Source organism: Lissotriton vulgaris, chromosome 2_1, assembly GCF_964263255.1.
Source record: "Lissotriton vulgaris chromosome 2_1, aLisVul1.2, whole genome shotgun sequence".
NCBI lineage: Eukaryota > Metazoa > Chordata > Amphibia > Caudata > Salamandridae > Lissotriton > Lissotriton vulgaris.
Window position 1 is genome coordinate 515362614 of NC_141687.1, and position 15775 is coordinate 515378388.

Here is a 15775-nt window from a genome sequence, read left to right on the forward strand (position 1 = left end):
CCCAGAACTCAGTCCCTGCATCTTTCCAGTCCTTACCTCTATAAACTGCCTTTCAACCTGTACATTCTGGGATTTCCCAAATCGGTAGACTGGGTGAGTAGGTATTGTTCCGCATCCCATTGCAGGAATACCATCTCCAGACATATAGAGCTGTTCACAGTAATATAGTGTCCGTGTCCCGAGGGGCACTGTGTTTATGAGCCTGTTCAGAAGGGGTCGTCCTGCTAGTTTATCCAGAATTCCCACACATTTGTGTGGTGGCGCACCTTCTAACGAGCTCATCAGTCATTGCAACTAAGCCGCAGTGTAATAATGCTCGTAGTCGGGGGCACTGAGACCACCCTCTTCCAAGGGTGACGTAAATAATTAATTTACTCTCTTAATTTCTATGCAGGTAAGTACTTAATCAATAATAACTCAGATCGGAAAGAAAAAACCAGAGTCCGTGGTGTTAGAGTTTCTAAGGGTTTTATTCCTCAAAAAGGAATGGTCATGACCAGGATATCGGATTCTGACCACCACAGGGGTGTCAGAAGGGATAGAGCGCGCTACATTTTATTGACAATACATAGCTTATATACTTAATTCACATCATAAGCAACAGTGCAGGAGGCGTAACAGTTGAGAGAAGATAAGATAACAGTATACACGTGGTACTAGTACGTAATCAAGAGGCGTGAACTGGAGGTGTGTGCTAGAAACGTCACTGATAGGTGACGCAAGTGGGTGGCACCAAGGGGTGGCATTAACAGAAAAGTTGCAATGCCAGCAGAAATCGGAAGCTTGAATGCGCGCGCAGCTGCATGACGTGTGATTGGAGGGGTGCAGGGGACTTGACATTTACACTGACGGAAAGAGACAGAAGTCTGGCATGTCAGATCAACTTGTACTTCTATCATATCTGATATCTGATGTTTAGGAACCATATTATCTGGGCGGAAAGGTCTCTGGGGCAGAAGCTATTCTATGCTAACTGTGGATGCGTGTATAAGCGCCTAAGTGTCTGCATGAGAAGCGTAGGGGGCACGGGGCCTTCCATGGAAGCATGGTAACAGGAGCTATGAATTACTTGCACTGAGACGGGTCGGCCCTTTGGCTCTGCAGCTGGGGAAGATGTTTACTGAAGCTGGTAGGCAGGAATGCATTTTCGAGGAGCGGAACAGATAATTCGAAGGTTATAGTCAGTCTTGGCAGGAAGCAGGCTGAGCTGAGCGCGAGGGGCCGCGCTGGAAGTAAGTCAGAGTTCACGGGTACAGAGGCAGCCTGGGCTGAGGCTGTCATAGTGAGAAGCCAGAAAAAGAGGCTCGATGGCAGAAATTCAGGGCCTACTTTGCCAGAGCAGGAAAAACATGTAAAGTACACTACAAAAAGACGGTGGCATAGCATACTTAGGAATGGACCATTTAATCCATTCAGGGTGGATCTGAAAGAGGACAAGTTAACGTTGGACGCAAATGTATTTGCGTCTTCATAGCTGGCACAGGAGGGAAGTTACATGCACTTTAAGCTGGTACATGGAGTCGGTGGGGTACGCGCTAGGGAACACAACTTGACCATAAAATTTATATTTCCTCATTCCCTCCTTGTTCCCTACGGACCCTTCATGATATATCGATCCTCATGAATCGATCAGTTTGTTCTTGTAACATCATTTGTTCTTCTTTCTTTCGTTTACGTTTTGAGAGAAAACTGGAATGTTCAATACAAGAGGTGGCACACAGTCCACAAATCGCTGGCCCACACTGCAGGCACAGGCAGCAACTGAATACTAGGACTAGGCCAATGCCTAGGAAGGATAGGATCTTCCATCCCCAAGCTGTTAACGTTGTCCAGAACCAACCGGACCAAGTCCAGGTGCCTGGATTCTGATGTATCTGATTTGCAATTTTATGGAGACGTGTAATAGCTTGATATACAGATGGTGCGTTTTGTGGTATGAAAACACAGCAACTTGACCCGATGACCTTACAAGCTCCGCCTCTATCTGCCAAGATGACGTCAATAACAAGACGGTTCTGAAGGACAACAACCCGCATGGCGGACTGCTCTTCTGTTAGGTTACCTAAGGCGGAGGCAGTTTCATTCACTACTGCTTCAAGTGTTCTAGTTAATCTACGTATTAATTTACTATTCTGAACAGGTCCTAAAAAGAAAAAGAATCCTTTATTAAAATCGGTGTACTGTTCCCATGCCGTTTCTGTGTAGTCGACAAGCGGGATATCTCTTCTGGATCTATTCTTTACTAGATTGGTATTTCTATGGTAATCAGGGGGAGCTAGAAAAACAGGTGGCAGAAGGAATGCAATGTAACAGGTACCATCCCAATCTGGAGGTAGACGTATGTATGCGGTATGACCACAAACAAAGTAAGAATGACTGATAGCTTTAAAGGACGATTTTCCATGATCGCTGAATTCGATCACAGTAGTGCATTTACTATGACCTAAGTGTACTGAACCTTTCTTCCTGATGCATAATTCACCAGTAACTGGCAATACTGACATAGTGGGTATAACAGGTGCGGCTTCGGATTCAACAGTAAGAATCATAAGGCTAATTGTATAGTTACCTAATCCATACACTTCATTTTCTAGGTCAGTTCCTATTCTAGTGGGGAGTCCCTCCTTATCTGGGTAACAAACGTTGAGCAGGACCAAGTTCAGGTTTCCCCAAACCCAGCCCCCATCGAAAACAGCAATATCAGGATCTAAGGAATTAATTATTTTAAACCATGCGCCGCAGGAGCCATTATGAGTGAACGGGTACGGAAAGAGGGGCAGAGCTCCCTTGTAATTCTGGTAGGGAGGGAGTCGGCCGCATATCCAGCAATCTGTAGCATTGTTAGTTTGATGAGAATGGTGTAGCATACTAATGAATGTATTGTTGCGCAGCGCAAGTCTGTAGGAGAGTTCATGTGGAGGTAACTTGCTAAAAGTGTGTTCAGCAGAGACATTGTAGACAGATTGTTCACGCTTGAAGATAGGGTAGTAGATAGGTAAAAGGATGCTAGCAACAATAATTAAAATACTCAGAATAAACATGATTAATAGTGTCACTATACAGTGACTACGAAGTGATTTACAATATACATGTTTCTTAATTCGCCTCTCTCTCTCTCTATCTCGATCTAGGGGATACATGTCAGAAACTATTTAACCGATTCACCTAGGGGAGGACTTAAACAATTAAACTGTCTGACTTGCTAGATCGGAGTTTCATGCGATACTCCTCTTGGGGAGTTTTTTCTCGTTCAGATTCTGTAAAGTCTTTTGGCTCAACACAGTCTTTGGTGGGGGTGGACGAGTCTCGATCAGGTTTCAGTCCAAAGAATTTTTTCACATGACTCGTGTGAACCCACCCCTTTCTCCCTTCGATCTTCACGGCGGTCCTCGTGGTGAGAAGGACGGTCTTCGGTGATTTCCAGCGGGGCTCCAACGGACTCTTTCTATCAAAATTGCGCACTAGGACGAGGTCCCCAGGACGGACGTCATGCGGCTTTACATCAGTGTTGTCAGGGAAGGCTGCGGCAACCTGTGAACGACATGATTGTAGTGCAGACATCAAGGAGGCAAGGTAATCTGTCAACATGTTACAATCAACATCAGTAATCTTTTTCGGAATGGGCGTCCCCCACATATTCGGTGGTCTGCCAAAGACCACCTCGTACGGGGATAGCCCTGATCTCGAATGGGCAACCATTCTCATGTAGAATAGTGCCACTGGCAGGGCGACTATCCAGTCGACCCCTTTCTCCTGACATAATTTGGCAAGGCGGATCTTTAGTGTCTGGTTATGCCTTTCTACCAGGCCTGCGGCTTCAGGATGTCGGACACAATGGAATTTCCACTGGTATCCCAATAATAAAGAAACTTCTTTCATTAATGCAGATGAGAATGGCTGACCGTTATCTGAGTACACGACACGGGGCAAGCCGTATCGTGGGAAGAATTCACGAACCAGCTGCTTGGCAGTGGTCGGAGCAGTGTAATCTGGGACTGGGTATGCTTCGGTCCAGCGGGACAGAGCACAGACAACTACGAGAACATATTTAAATCCTCGACAACGGTCCATCTGGATATAATCCATCTGGAGGACTTCAAAAGGGTGATCAGGAGGATGAAATCCACCTTGCTCTACAGGGACGCTTTTACCTGGATTGAACTGACAACAGATCATGCAAGTACGCACTTTCTGTTTCGCTGCTGCTCGTAAGTGTTTATTGTTCCAAAGATTTTGTAAACTGTCTAACATCGCTTTCTCTCCTAGGTGTGCTGGGCTATGTGCTGTATTTATCATGACTTGAACCATAGAGTCAGGGAGAAACCATGTAGATTTTCCCTTCGTCATCCAACCTTGATCTGTCTGGATCCCTCCTAGTTCAATCCATTTCTTTATTTCTTCTGTGGTAGCGTGTGTCTGAATATCAATAACATCTAGTGCGGGATCCCTGACTGTCATACAATTTGTCGGTCCTATAGTCTTTGTCGTATCAATTGTCTGAGTGTTAGTCAATGCTGTACGTTTTGCTGTCTTGTCTGCCAGGTCGTTACCCTGGGAAACAGAATCTGTGACTTTAGTATGTGCTTTACACTTCATGACGGATATGCCTGAAGGCAGATGTATTGCTTCTAACAGTGCTTGAATGAGGGGACCATGTTGGATCTTGGTACCGTGAGAGGTCAGAAAACCTCGTTCTTGCCATAACATGCCGAAGTCGTGTACAACTCCGAACGCATAACGGGAATCAGTGTATATGTTGACATTTCTGTTTTTGGCTAGAATACAGGCTCGGGTCAGAGCGATGAGCTCTGCCGCTTGAGCAGACAGTGTATCAATACGATGTGTTTCTTTAACTTCAGTTTCGGTGGTCACTGCATATGCGGCCACTAACTCTCCTGTACTTGTTCTCATACATGAACCATCCACATAAAGTGTCAGGTCTGGATTTGTCAATGGAACATCTGTTAAATCTCGTCGGGGCTTTGTTACTGCATTAATGATCTCTATGCAATCATGCGGGGCTGGATCTGTCATAATGGTAGGTAACAGTGTTGCTGGGTTCAGGATACTGCAGCGTCTGATTTCTATATGTGGCTGGAATAGTGTCAATTCGTAACCTGTCAGTCGTGCTATAGTCAAGTGTTGAGTCTGAGTTCTGTTTAAAAGAACTTCTACAGAGTGTGGAACTTGTACTGTTAACTGATGGCCTAAAACAATTGAATCGCTCTGTCTTATTGCTAATGCTGTTGCTGCTACTGACTTCAAGCACGCAGGGAGTGCCTGGGCTACTGAGTCCAATGTACTTGAAAAATAAGCGCAAGGCTTATGTGAACCTGCTTGATCTTGAGTGAGGACAGACAATGCTGTACCATCACGTTCTGTAACAAAAAGTGTAAACGGTTTGCTGTAACATGGTGTCGCTAAAACTGGTGCTTGGCATAATGCTTTCTTTAATTCCTCAAAGACTTGTGTATGTTCCTGAGTCCAAGGGAGGGCAGTCGAAGTTGCTGCCTCCTGCGTCGTTAACTGGATGAGTGGTTTAGCTAGAAATGCATATTGAGGAATCCATTGTCTGCAGTACGAGGTGAGGCCTATGAAGGCCCGCACTTCCTTTTGTGTCTGGGGTCGTGGCATGTTTACAATTAACTGAATGCGATCGGGAGTGAGCTGTCTCCCCACTTTGGTTTCTCAGGACAGCAAATCTGTAACTCGTGATAATGGACCCACAGCCAAGGGTACTGGTTCCGATACTTCATTTACAATAGGCTGTCCTGAGAAACCAAGGGAAACATTCTGTGAGCCTGAGAGGGGTGCCCCTGGGACTTCATTATGACTGATTGTAGTGCGACTTGCCCCTGTGTCAATTAAAAACTTTCTGTCTTTTCCCAATACGTGACTGTGTACATAAGGACCTTCTTGATCTACAGGAATTTCAATAAGAGGCAAACCACCTTCCCTCTCTAGGCTGTTTCATGTATATCGGGGGTAATCTGGATATGCAGATTGGGCATACTGGTACATCTGTTGCGAAACTTGCTGAGTCGCGGCAATGGGCTGTGGTCCTGCTACTGTCTGTGCTGTATGAGATGGAGCATGTATAGGCTGTGTATTCTGTGAGGTCTGTTGCTGGACCTGGTCTTGTCTAGGCGGATGCGGTCTTTCTTTAGTTTTACCTGTTGCTATGTTATGTTTCAGGACTGGGCATTCATGTACGTAATGACCTGGCTGTTTACAGTAATTACATGTCCCTTTAACGGAAGCTGTAGTGTGACTTGTCTGGGTCCCACCTTTTCTCTGACCGTCGGCTGGGACCGTCTGAGCTACTAACATTTTCATCTTGGTGTCTTTCATACGTTTCTGTTCCTGATCTTGTTCTTCTCTAATTCTGTTCTGATGATATTGTAACATTTGTAACATCTGGGATGGCGTATTTGCCTGCCAAGTACTTTCAACTTTGTACACTCTATTTTTAACTAATGGTAGGGAGTTCTCGACTAGTTTTGATACAAAAAGGTGTGGATATGATTCGCTGCTCGGTTGTAGGCCACTATTTATAATGAAACATTTCTCGAATCTTGAATAGAAGTCACTAGTATCTTCATCATGTTTCTGTTTACAGGACGAGATGGCGTCCCAATCTTCCTTTCTAGTTGTCAATAATCTTGGCAAAACCTGTACTATTAATCCGGGTAATGCTTTAGTCTTGTCCCCAAGGCCTACCCCTGGGACCCGTTTGCTTTCTTCGTCTTCTATTTCTGCCCATGCAATCTTTGTGTCCCCCACCTCCCATTCTTTTTCTTTTAATTTCTCGTAAATGCCCGCGGGCAACAGCACCTTCAACATTTTCATGATATCATCATACGTGTAATCCCCCATTAGTAACATGTCTTTAAGCTCTCTGTGAAAACCTGCAGGGTCTTTATCATGACACGGAACTAGTTTCTTCATTTCTAACAGTTCTAACTTAGTCAGTGGCGTGTGCACATATACACGTTTCAAGGCGTGATCCGCACCCATAACTGGGTGTACTTCTCGTAAGGGATTCTGGCTTTCAATGCCACTACCGCATTGCATGTGGTACATTTTCCTTTCTGGAGGCGGGGCCGGAACATATTCAGGGCTTATGAAAGTGTTATATTTATGTCGTTGTTCTAGAATTATTTGTATTAACTTAGTACTGAAACCTCTCCATCTATCCATGAGTAGTGCTTCTAATGTTTCGTGTAAGGGACCTGGATCGGAATGTTTATTTCTGTATTTCGTGAGGAGGTGCTGAATCATATATACACCTGCTAATTTCTGTTCATCTGGGGAAAGGTTTAGAAACGTCTGTGCTAAGGTATCATCATTATATATGTCCGGATTTTCGGCCCATAAGATGGCTGACCGGGCTAGTTCTTGTTCATCCATCGAATTGAGTACATGGTACCCCATTCTTTCTCGTAGTCTTTTATCAGTCTCCTGGAACTGATGTTCAGAAGAATTCGGATTTGTTAAAGCAGAGAGAAAAACTCTCTTGTTTTCTGGACGGATGCCTTTCCTAAGGTAAGTTCCCTTACCTACATACGCTATAGTATCTGGAGTCCTTTCTGGTTCTTCAAGTTCTTCTTCCTCCTCGGAGGAAGCTTTGTCTTTCCCTTTCTGGTGTACTGTTATCACTGCTTTTCTAATTTTCTTATACATACTGGCTATGCAAGTCCCCTTGTCATGTTTTCCATCGGCTATATTTTGACCCCACTTGTTTAGTGCATCTAGTTCACTTTGATCTGTTCCAGGCCTGTCTCGTTCTCTTATTAGGCAATTTATGAAAAATCGTAGTATTTGTGCTTGAATGTCAACTTTCTGTTTCTCCATGGCATCCTTGATACTGTCAGGGTCTTTCCCTGTCTGAACAAACTCATATATTCTATCTAGACGGTCCTTCATCCCTACATAGCATAGCAAGATATCAGTAGCAGATCTTAACCGTAGTGATGCCAATATCATTAGATCGTTTTTTCCGGGTACTGGATCATATCTGCAAACTGAAATGTTTTCCTTTAATGCGTCAAGGCGGGGTGACCTGAACGTGAGAGGACTCTGCATATCCCTTAGATTGAATCTGTGTGTTAATGGCGGGGTCCGAAGACCCGCGGTCGCACCTCCTGAGGCGGACGCTTGGGCACTATCTCCCTGTGGAGTCTGTATCTGAACTTGAATTTGTCGTTTGGTAGGATCAGGTAGATGTGGTTTCGGTAGGTCAGTTTTGGGTACAGGAAGTGGCGGAGCTGGCGGAGCGGGGGAGGTCTGTCGCGGTACTGGCGGGACATGATCCGGGGGCGGGGTGCCACCCCCGTCCCTGTCATTAGGCAAGGCACGAACAGGCAGATTGGTGTAAGCCGGTGCTACATCCTCTAGATAAGAATTTAGGAATATGTCTTTAGTAGTCTTATGCATTACTTTAGTTGGAACTAATGGTGGTGGTAAGTTTTTCGGTATTTCTGATAGGGCCTCAGGTGTACCCTCGGCCGCGAGATACATACCATTTACGAGATTGTTTCGGGCACGGTCTATTTGTTCTGTTTTTACTCGGATCCCTTCAGTAACTAACTCGTTTTCTTGGGCCTTTTCAGATTCTTTAAGTCTGTCCTCTCTACGGAGTGCTTTCTCAGCACGCTTATGTGATTCCTTACGCCAAAATTCTATGGCGTCTTTCTGGGATTGTCTAGCTTTCTTTTTCCATAATACTTCTTCTACCTTCATGATGCACTCGGCATCCCATGTTCCGGTAACAGGCCATCTGTGTCTTTCGTCTAGGTGTTTAGTATAATCGGCCCATAAGTCTAGATACAATATGGCATCTATGCCATGTTTATGATACATGAAGTTACCTGGAGTGTCCCTAGGGGGGATAGGAATTTCTTCCTCCAGTATCCCTTTCCTAGTTCCTATCTGCTTTAACTTGTTGAAAAACGGCATCTTGTTTACTTATTACTGAATACTCAATCCTTACTACTTAATACTGAATACAGCTAGTTTATACAAGAAACACAACAATGCACATTAAACGGTCACATTCATACCACGACATTAATCACACAAAAACATTTGAGACATAGATGACTACCCTCTATACTGGATGTACTGCTAAACAGTACAGATACACTGGTGTAACAGTGCAGAAATTCAGAATACTAGGTATACTGCTAAACAGTACAGATACACTGCCTAAAAACAGTGCAGACCGGACTTGTGTACCCAAACCCGTCTAGATACGTCCCAGCAATGGTACTCACCGGGAAGCACGGAAACAGAAGGCCTCGGAAAACTCGACTGGACTGGACTCGACTCGGCTCGACTTCGGGAAACTTCGGAAAACTTCGGAAAACTGGTGGGCCTCTTGACACCTCGGACCTTGCTTCTTTCGGCTAGGCTCTGGTCGGGATCCTCCGCACTCCTCACCGCCTCGTCTGGGCACTGATCGCAGTCTTCGTCACCTCCGTGGGTCAGAGGGAGATGCAGGAAATCCTGCCGGTACGCGTTGGTTCCATCTAACTGATGGCAGGGGACAGAGCTTGCAATGCGCCAACCGGCGCGTGAGGTGGGGGAGGGGTCCCTGTTCGGGCGCCAAAATGACGTAAATAATTAATTTACTCTCTTAATTTCTATGCAGGTAAGTACTTAATCAATAATAACTCAGATCGGAAAGAAAAAACCAGAGTCCGTGGTGTTAGAGTTTCTAAGGGTTTTATTCCTCAAAAAGGAATGGTCATGACCAGGATATCGGATTCTGACCACCACAGGGGTGTCAGAAGGGATAGAGCGCGCTACATTTTATTGACAATACATAGCTTATATACTTAATTCACATCATAAGCAACAGTGCAGGAGGCGTAACAGTTGAGAGAAGATAAGATAACAGTATACACGTGGTACTAGTACGTAATCAAGAGGCGTGAACTGGAGGTGTGTGCTAGAAACGTCACTGATAGGTGACGCAAGTGGGTGGCACCAAGGGGTGGCATTAACAGAAAAGTTGCAATGTCAGCAGAAATCGGAAGCTTGAATGCGCGCGCAGCTGCATGACGTGTGATTGGAGGGGTGCAGGGGACTTGACATTTACACTGACGGAAAGAGACAGAAGTCTGGCATGTCAGATCAACTTGTACTTCTATCATATCTGATATCTGATGTTTAGGAACCATATTATCTGGGCGGAAAGGTCTCTGGGGCAGAAGCTATTCTATGCTAACTGTGGATGCGTGTATAAGCGCCTAAGTGTCTGCATGAGAAGCGTAGGGGGCACGGGGCCTTCCATGGAAGCATGGTAACAGGAGCTATGAATTACTTGCACTGAGACGGGTCGGCCCTTTGGCTCTGCAGCTGGGGAAGATGTTTACTGAAGCTGGTAGGCAGGAATGCATTTTCGAGGAGCGGAACAGATAATTCGAAGGTTATAGTCAGTCTTGGCAGGAAGCAGGCTGAGCTGAGCGCGAGGGGCCGCGCTGGAAGTAAGTCAGAGTTCACGGGTACAGAGGCAGCCTGGGCTGAGGCTGTCATAGTGAGAAGCCAGAAAAAGAGGCTCGATGGCAGAAATTCAGGGCCTACTTTGCCAGAGCAGGAAAAACATGTAAAGTACACTACAAAAAGACGGTGGCATAGCATACTTAGGAATGGACCATTTAATCCATTCAGGGTGGATCTGAAAGAGGACAAGTTAACGTTGGACGCAAATGTATTTGCGTCTTCATAGCTGGCACAGGAGGGAAGTTACATGCACTTTAAGCTGGTACATGGAGTCGGTGGGGTACGCGCTAGGGAACACAACTTGACCATAAAATTTATATTTCCTCAAGGGGATAAATAACTTACTAAGAGTGAGTAACAAAGACTACATTAGACCTTCTCCATCAATTGGGCTTTACGGTCAATACACAAAAGTCTCCTCTTCAACCTTCATTAAAGCAGTCCTATCTGGGAGCGACTCTAAACACTCACACAGCTCTAGCCTCTTCCTATCCAGCCAGAGTTTGAAATATTCAAACTCTGTTACTACAGCTTCAGATCACCCAATACGTAACAGACAGGACTTTCATGAACCTGCTAGGAAAGATGGTATCATGCATTGCAATAGTGCCTCATTCAAGATTACACATGCGTCCCCTACAGGAATGCTTAGCATGTCAGTGGAATCAATCACTGGGTCAATTAACAGATCTAGTGTTGCAGTGGTGAAACACACAAAACTTATCAAAAGGGCAGCCCTTCATCGACCCTGTTCCACTGCTCGTACTAACAGCAGACACATCTCTAACAGGCTGGGGTACCCATCTACAGAATCAAACAATTCAGGGTCTGTGGGACAACAGCACAAGAGTCTCCACATCAGCTATCTAGAGAATCTAGCTGTGTATCTATCACTAAAACCTTTTCAGCTTCACCTCATAGAGAAAGTTGTCCTAGTCCGAATGGACAATATGACAGCCAAGTACTATGTACAAAAACGGGGGACACACTGTTTGCAACTATCACACGTCTCTTAGACCATTTGACATTGTACAATAATATCACAGAATTCATCTTCTGGCTGAACACATCCCAAGAATTGCCGACCTCCTCAGCAGGATGCAGCAACAAATACACAAATGGGTACTTCATCCCTAGGTTTTCCTTCCATACTTCCAAAAATGGGGATTCCCATAAATATATCTGTTTGCCACAGTAGACACCTTAAAATGCCCAAACTTTGCCTCCAGGTTCCCACACCCTCTATCCAAAGGCAATTCCCTATGGATGAATTGGTCAGGGATATTTGCTTACGCTTTTGTTCCTCTTCTCCTTCGGTTTCTGGTTTGGAAGCGCAGGCAAACATCACTCACACATGGGCCCGTCAACCGTGGTTCACCACACTCTTAGAACTATCAGTGGTTCCACATCAAAAGCTGCACCCCAATTCCAGCCTTCTCCCTCAGAACCATGGAGAAATGAGACATCCAAACCCTAAGGAGCTCACCCTAGTGATTTGGCTCCTTATATATCATAGAGTTTGGGTACTTACATTTGCCGCCAGATTGTATGACAGATCTTAAAGAGTGAAGACAGCCTACCACCAGAGCATGTTATGTGGCGAAATGGAATAGATTTGTTGCATATTGTAATAACAACATTATTGATCCGCTAGATGTAGATATTCAAAATATTGTTTACTTTTTGCTTCTTCAGCAAGCTGGATTAGCCTATTCATCCATCCAATTGCACGTTGCAACAGTAGGCACATATTTGCAAAACTGACAATACTTTTCTTTGTTCAAGGTTCCAGTAATTAAAGCCTTTATGGAAGGCCTTAAAAGAGTAACACCACCCAGATTACCACCTGCACCAGTTTGGAATCTTAACATTGTTCTTACCAGACTCATTGGTCCACCTTTTGAGCCATTGCTCAATTGTCCATTACAGTTTCTTTCATGGAAAGTTACCTTCCTGATTGCTATCACTTCATTAAGGAGAGTTGGTGAGCTACAGGCATTAACCTTAGAAGAACCCTTCTTTCAACTTCATAAGGATAGAGTAGTTCTTCGTACAAACCCAAAATGCCTTCCAAAAGTGGTTTCTGCTTTTCACATTAACCAATTTGTTGAGTTACCTGTGTTTTTTCCTCAACCTGATTCGGTGGCAGAAAGTGCTCTTCACACACTTGATGTCAGAAGAGCGTTAATATACTATAGTGAGAGGACAAAAGATTTTCGTTAAAAAAGCAACGTTTTTTTGTATTTGCTACACCTCACAAAGGCAGTCCTATCTCTAAATCGGGTATTTCGAGATGGATTGTTGACTATATTCAAACTTGCAATGCTAAAACTAACAGAACTGTATCTATATCTCCTAGAGCACAGTCATAAAATAGAAGCATCTATGGCCTTTTTAGGTAATATTCCCATAGCTGATAATTGTAAAACAGCAACATTGTCTACACTGCACACTTTTACTAAACATTATTGTGTGGATGTGTTATGTCAACAAGCCAATGTAGGACAAGCAGTGCTAAAGACACTTTTCCAAACCACTGCTACACCTACTGGTTAGCCAATGCTTTGTGTGAATACTGCTATATAGTCTATGCAAAGCATGTGTACATACAGCACACCTGCCTCTAACGGATTATGTTACTTACCCTGTAAGCATTTGTTTTGGCACGTAGAGCTGTAGATTTACATGCAGCCTCCCACCTCCTACCTGAAGTTGTTGCAGTTCTCATTATTTACATTACATACGCATGGACATCTCTATTTTTCACTTACTCCATTCTCACCCTCCTGCGGGAAAACAATCTAACAATGGAGTTGATGCCCATGCACGCTATCACCGAAAGGAGGAGCCACCTTACCTCGTGACTGGAAAAGAAAAACAACTTACAAACATCCGGACCCAAAACTAGATGGAAGGAGTATGCAAAGCATGTGAATCTACAGCTGTAAATGCTAAGAACAGATGCTTACAGGGTAAGTAACATAATTTTTTTCATATATATCATTTACTTAGTTGTGAAGCCTTTGAGCGCTGTGTGATGCCCCTGTTTTGTGTTTATTTACTTTGCAGAAGGCTTCTCATTTTCTGAAATATCATGGATCACTGGTGGATTTCTCTTATGATTGCTAATATTTCTAAATGCAGGCACCATATCTGGGGTAGTTATTTTTATTGGAGTCTGCCATAAATAATAGTGAAAACTAGCATCTTCACAAGGTACACGATGAGCAAAATGGTCCACTCTAAAGTGTATATTTGTGGAATGCATAGCGCACCTCTGGTGTAACCCCTCAGGTCTCATGCTAATGTACTTTTTGATTCATTTCTTTAAATGCACTAGAACGCAATGAGTCCTTGTTCTCTAGGCCAGGGGTATTATGGCTGTTACTGAATGTGAAACTACAGACCTACAAAAGATCAGTTTTAAATTTAAGTAGTGCACACCTGTTAGCATTCTGCTCAGCATGACTGGTTTGCATAGTTTACATTTGAACCCATTGTACTCTTACACAATACTGTCACATAATACCAATTTAATGTTAACCTTAACCCACCAAGTACCTCTTACCAGCAAAGCCATCATTCAGACTGCACCACAATATGCTCACACAGATTCAAATCACACGGCATTCCAGGTCATTGAGTTAAAATTCCACCTAAAGTACCAACAGGCATAGAATCATCTAAACTGGAAAATATGTCTCAAAAGGGATTGCTGTTCTTGCAATTGTTGCTGCTTCTTGAACACTGCTATGTTTATATGTACTTATATATTTTATATTTAAATTTAGACAAAATTGTTTTGTTTTATGAATGGAGTTCAGTTTAGTGTTTTTGAAAGGTAAATAATTATGTTTCATAATTAAAATGTTTCTTCAAAGGTGTTCGAGTTTCTAATTCGTCTCCACTCACCAGAAGCATTGCCCAATGAAGAAGTGTACCCTTATGTGAGGACCCTACTGCATTTTGACACCAGGGAATTTTTGAATGTGCTTGCTTTGGTAAGACCATGCTATGTATTTTACTTTAAGGATAATATATATGGTAGGACACGGGGAGCTGGCTTATGTTATTAACTGGGCTAGAAATAATTCCTATAAATGAGAAATGACTTCCTTTTCTGAGAGGTCAAAGATTTTCATCTAAGTTGGATTTTATATTTCTTTTCTAACTGGAACATTATATAGGACCATAAAATTGTGTGCATCATCCTGTTATGTTAAAATAATTTCTCAGCATTTCCCCGGTGCGACATAACTGCAAGCAGCAACACAGGTGCATTGATGTGCAAAATGATCTTGGAAGGCTGAAACCTCAACATACATCTATGCAATGGTTCCCAATCGTTAACCCGTGGCTCCCTTGACCTATTGTCCGTTGGCTACGGCTCCCCATTATGTTACTTTTCTTTGGTGGGTGGGACGATTTAAGCCCGGCCTCTGGAGCACTTCCAGTTTTCTCCCTGAAAATAAATGGGATGAAGGTATTAAAACATAGATGTAACAAAATAAAAGTATAACAGTTGTTTAATAAAAAACTTTAATTGGTTAAGTCAGAAACAATACTCTTCAGCACTGGGATCTGCAGAATTTTTTTTTAAAAAAAGTTTTGTTTTAAAGAATTGCCTTTAGAGGGGCTCACGCCTGGGAATCAAGTAGCGGGGAGATGGGCGAGGGTTGAAAGAAATAATTCTCATTAGGACCTTGTGCGAGTTCACGTTTAAATGACAATGCATGTCAACAGGAGTAGAGTGAATGTAGAGTAGTATAGTTATCAATTAATTTGCCATGCAGTTCAATGGAACACTCAAGTGGACATGGAAGGACAGTCCCAAAAAGCCAATCGAATTAACTAAGGATGAATACTCCACAGGGTATAGCCAAGACAAGAAGTTTTTTAGCAATGCCTCAAGTGCACTAAAGATTCCAAACTAGCACTATGGAATTAATGAGGAAATGTTATTCTGTAAGAAAAAGATCAGACTCTATAATTTTCAGCCGAAACGTGTTAGTTAAATGTGCCCAAAATGTGTGTTGCTCTGCAGAGCAGAACTCCACTGAGACAACCCGCAGTGGACCTACATTTCCAATGGGGCGCTTTATGGACAAGCTGCGTGCTAGAGGTGGAAACTCAATGTCAGCAGAGACAATGGCTAAGAAATAGAATCCGCAAAGTTAATGTGTCACCTAGATACATATGGGTTAGAAATAAACAGTGTGCTCCTAAGTCACAGTACAAATGCCAGCATATGTTACTGATGCGGGGGTAA

General features: G+C 43.6%; 1 protein-coding gene across 1 annotated transcript in view; it reads left to right on the plus strand.

Annotated features, from left to right (window-relative positions):
- Positions 1-15775, plus strand: part of VPS8 (VPS8 subunit of CORVET complex) — a 1704823-nt gene that overhangs the window by 606209 nt on the left and 1082839 nt on the right. Inside the window, exon 26 of the mRNA XM_086955430.1 lies at positions 14388-14507. Within this exon, the coding sequence (XP_086811556.1) occupies positions 14388-14507 (120 nt within the window). The remainder of the gene's footprint in view (positions 1-14387; positions 14508-15775) is intronic.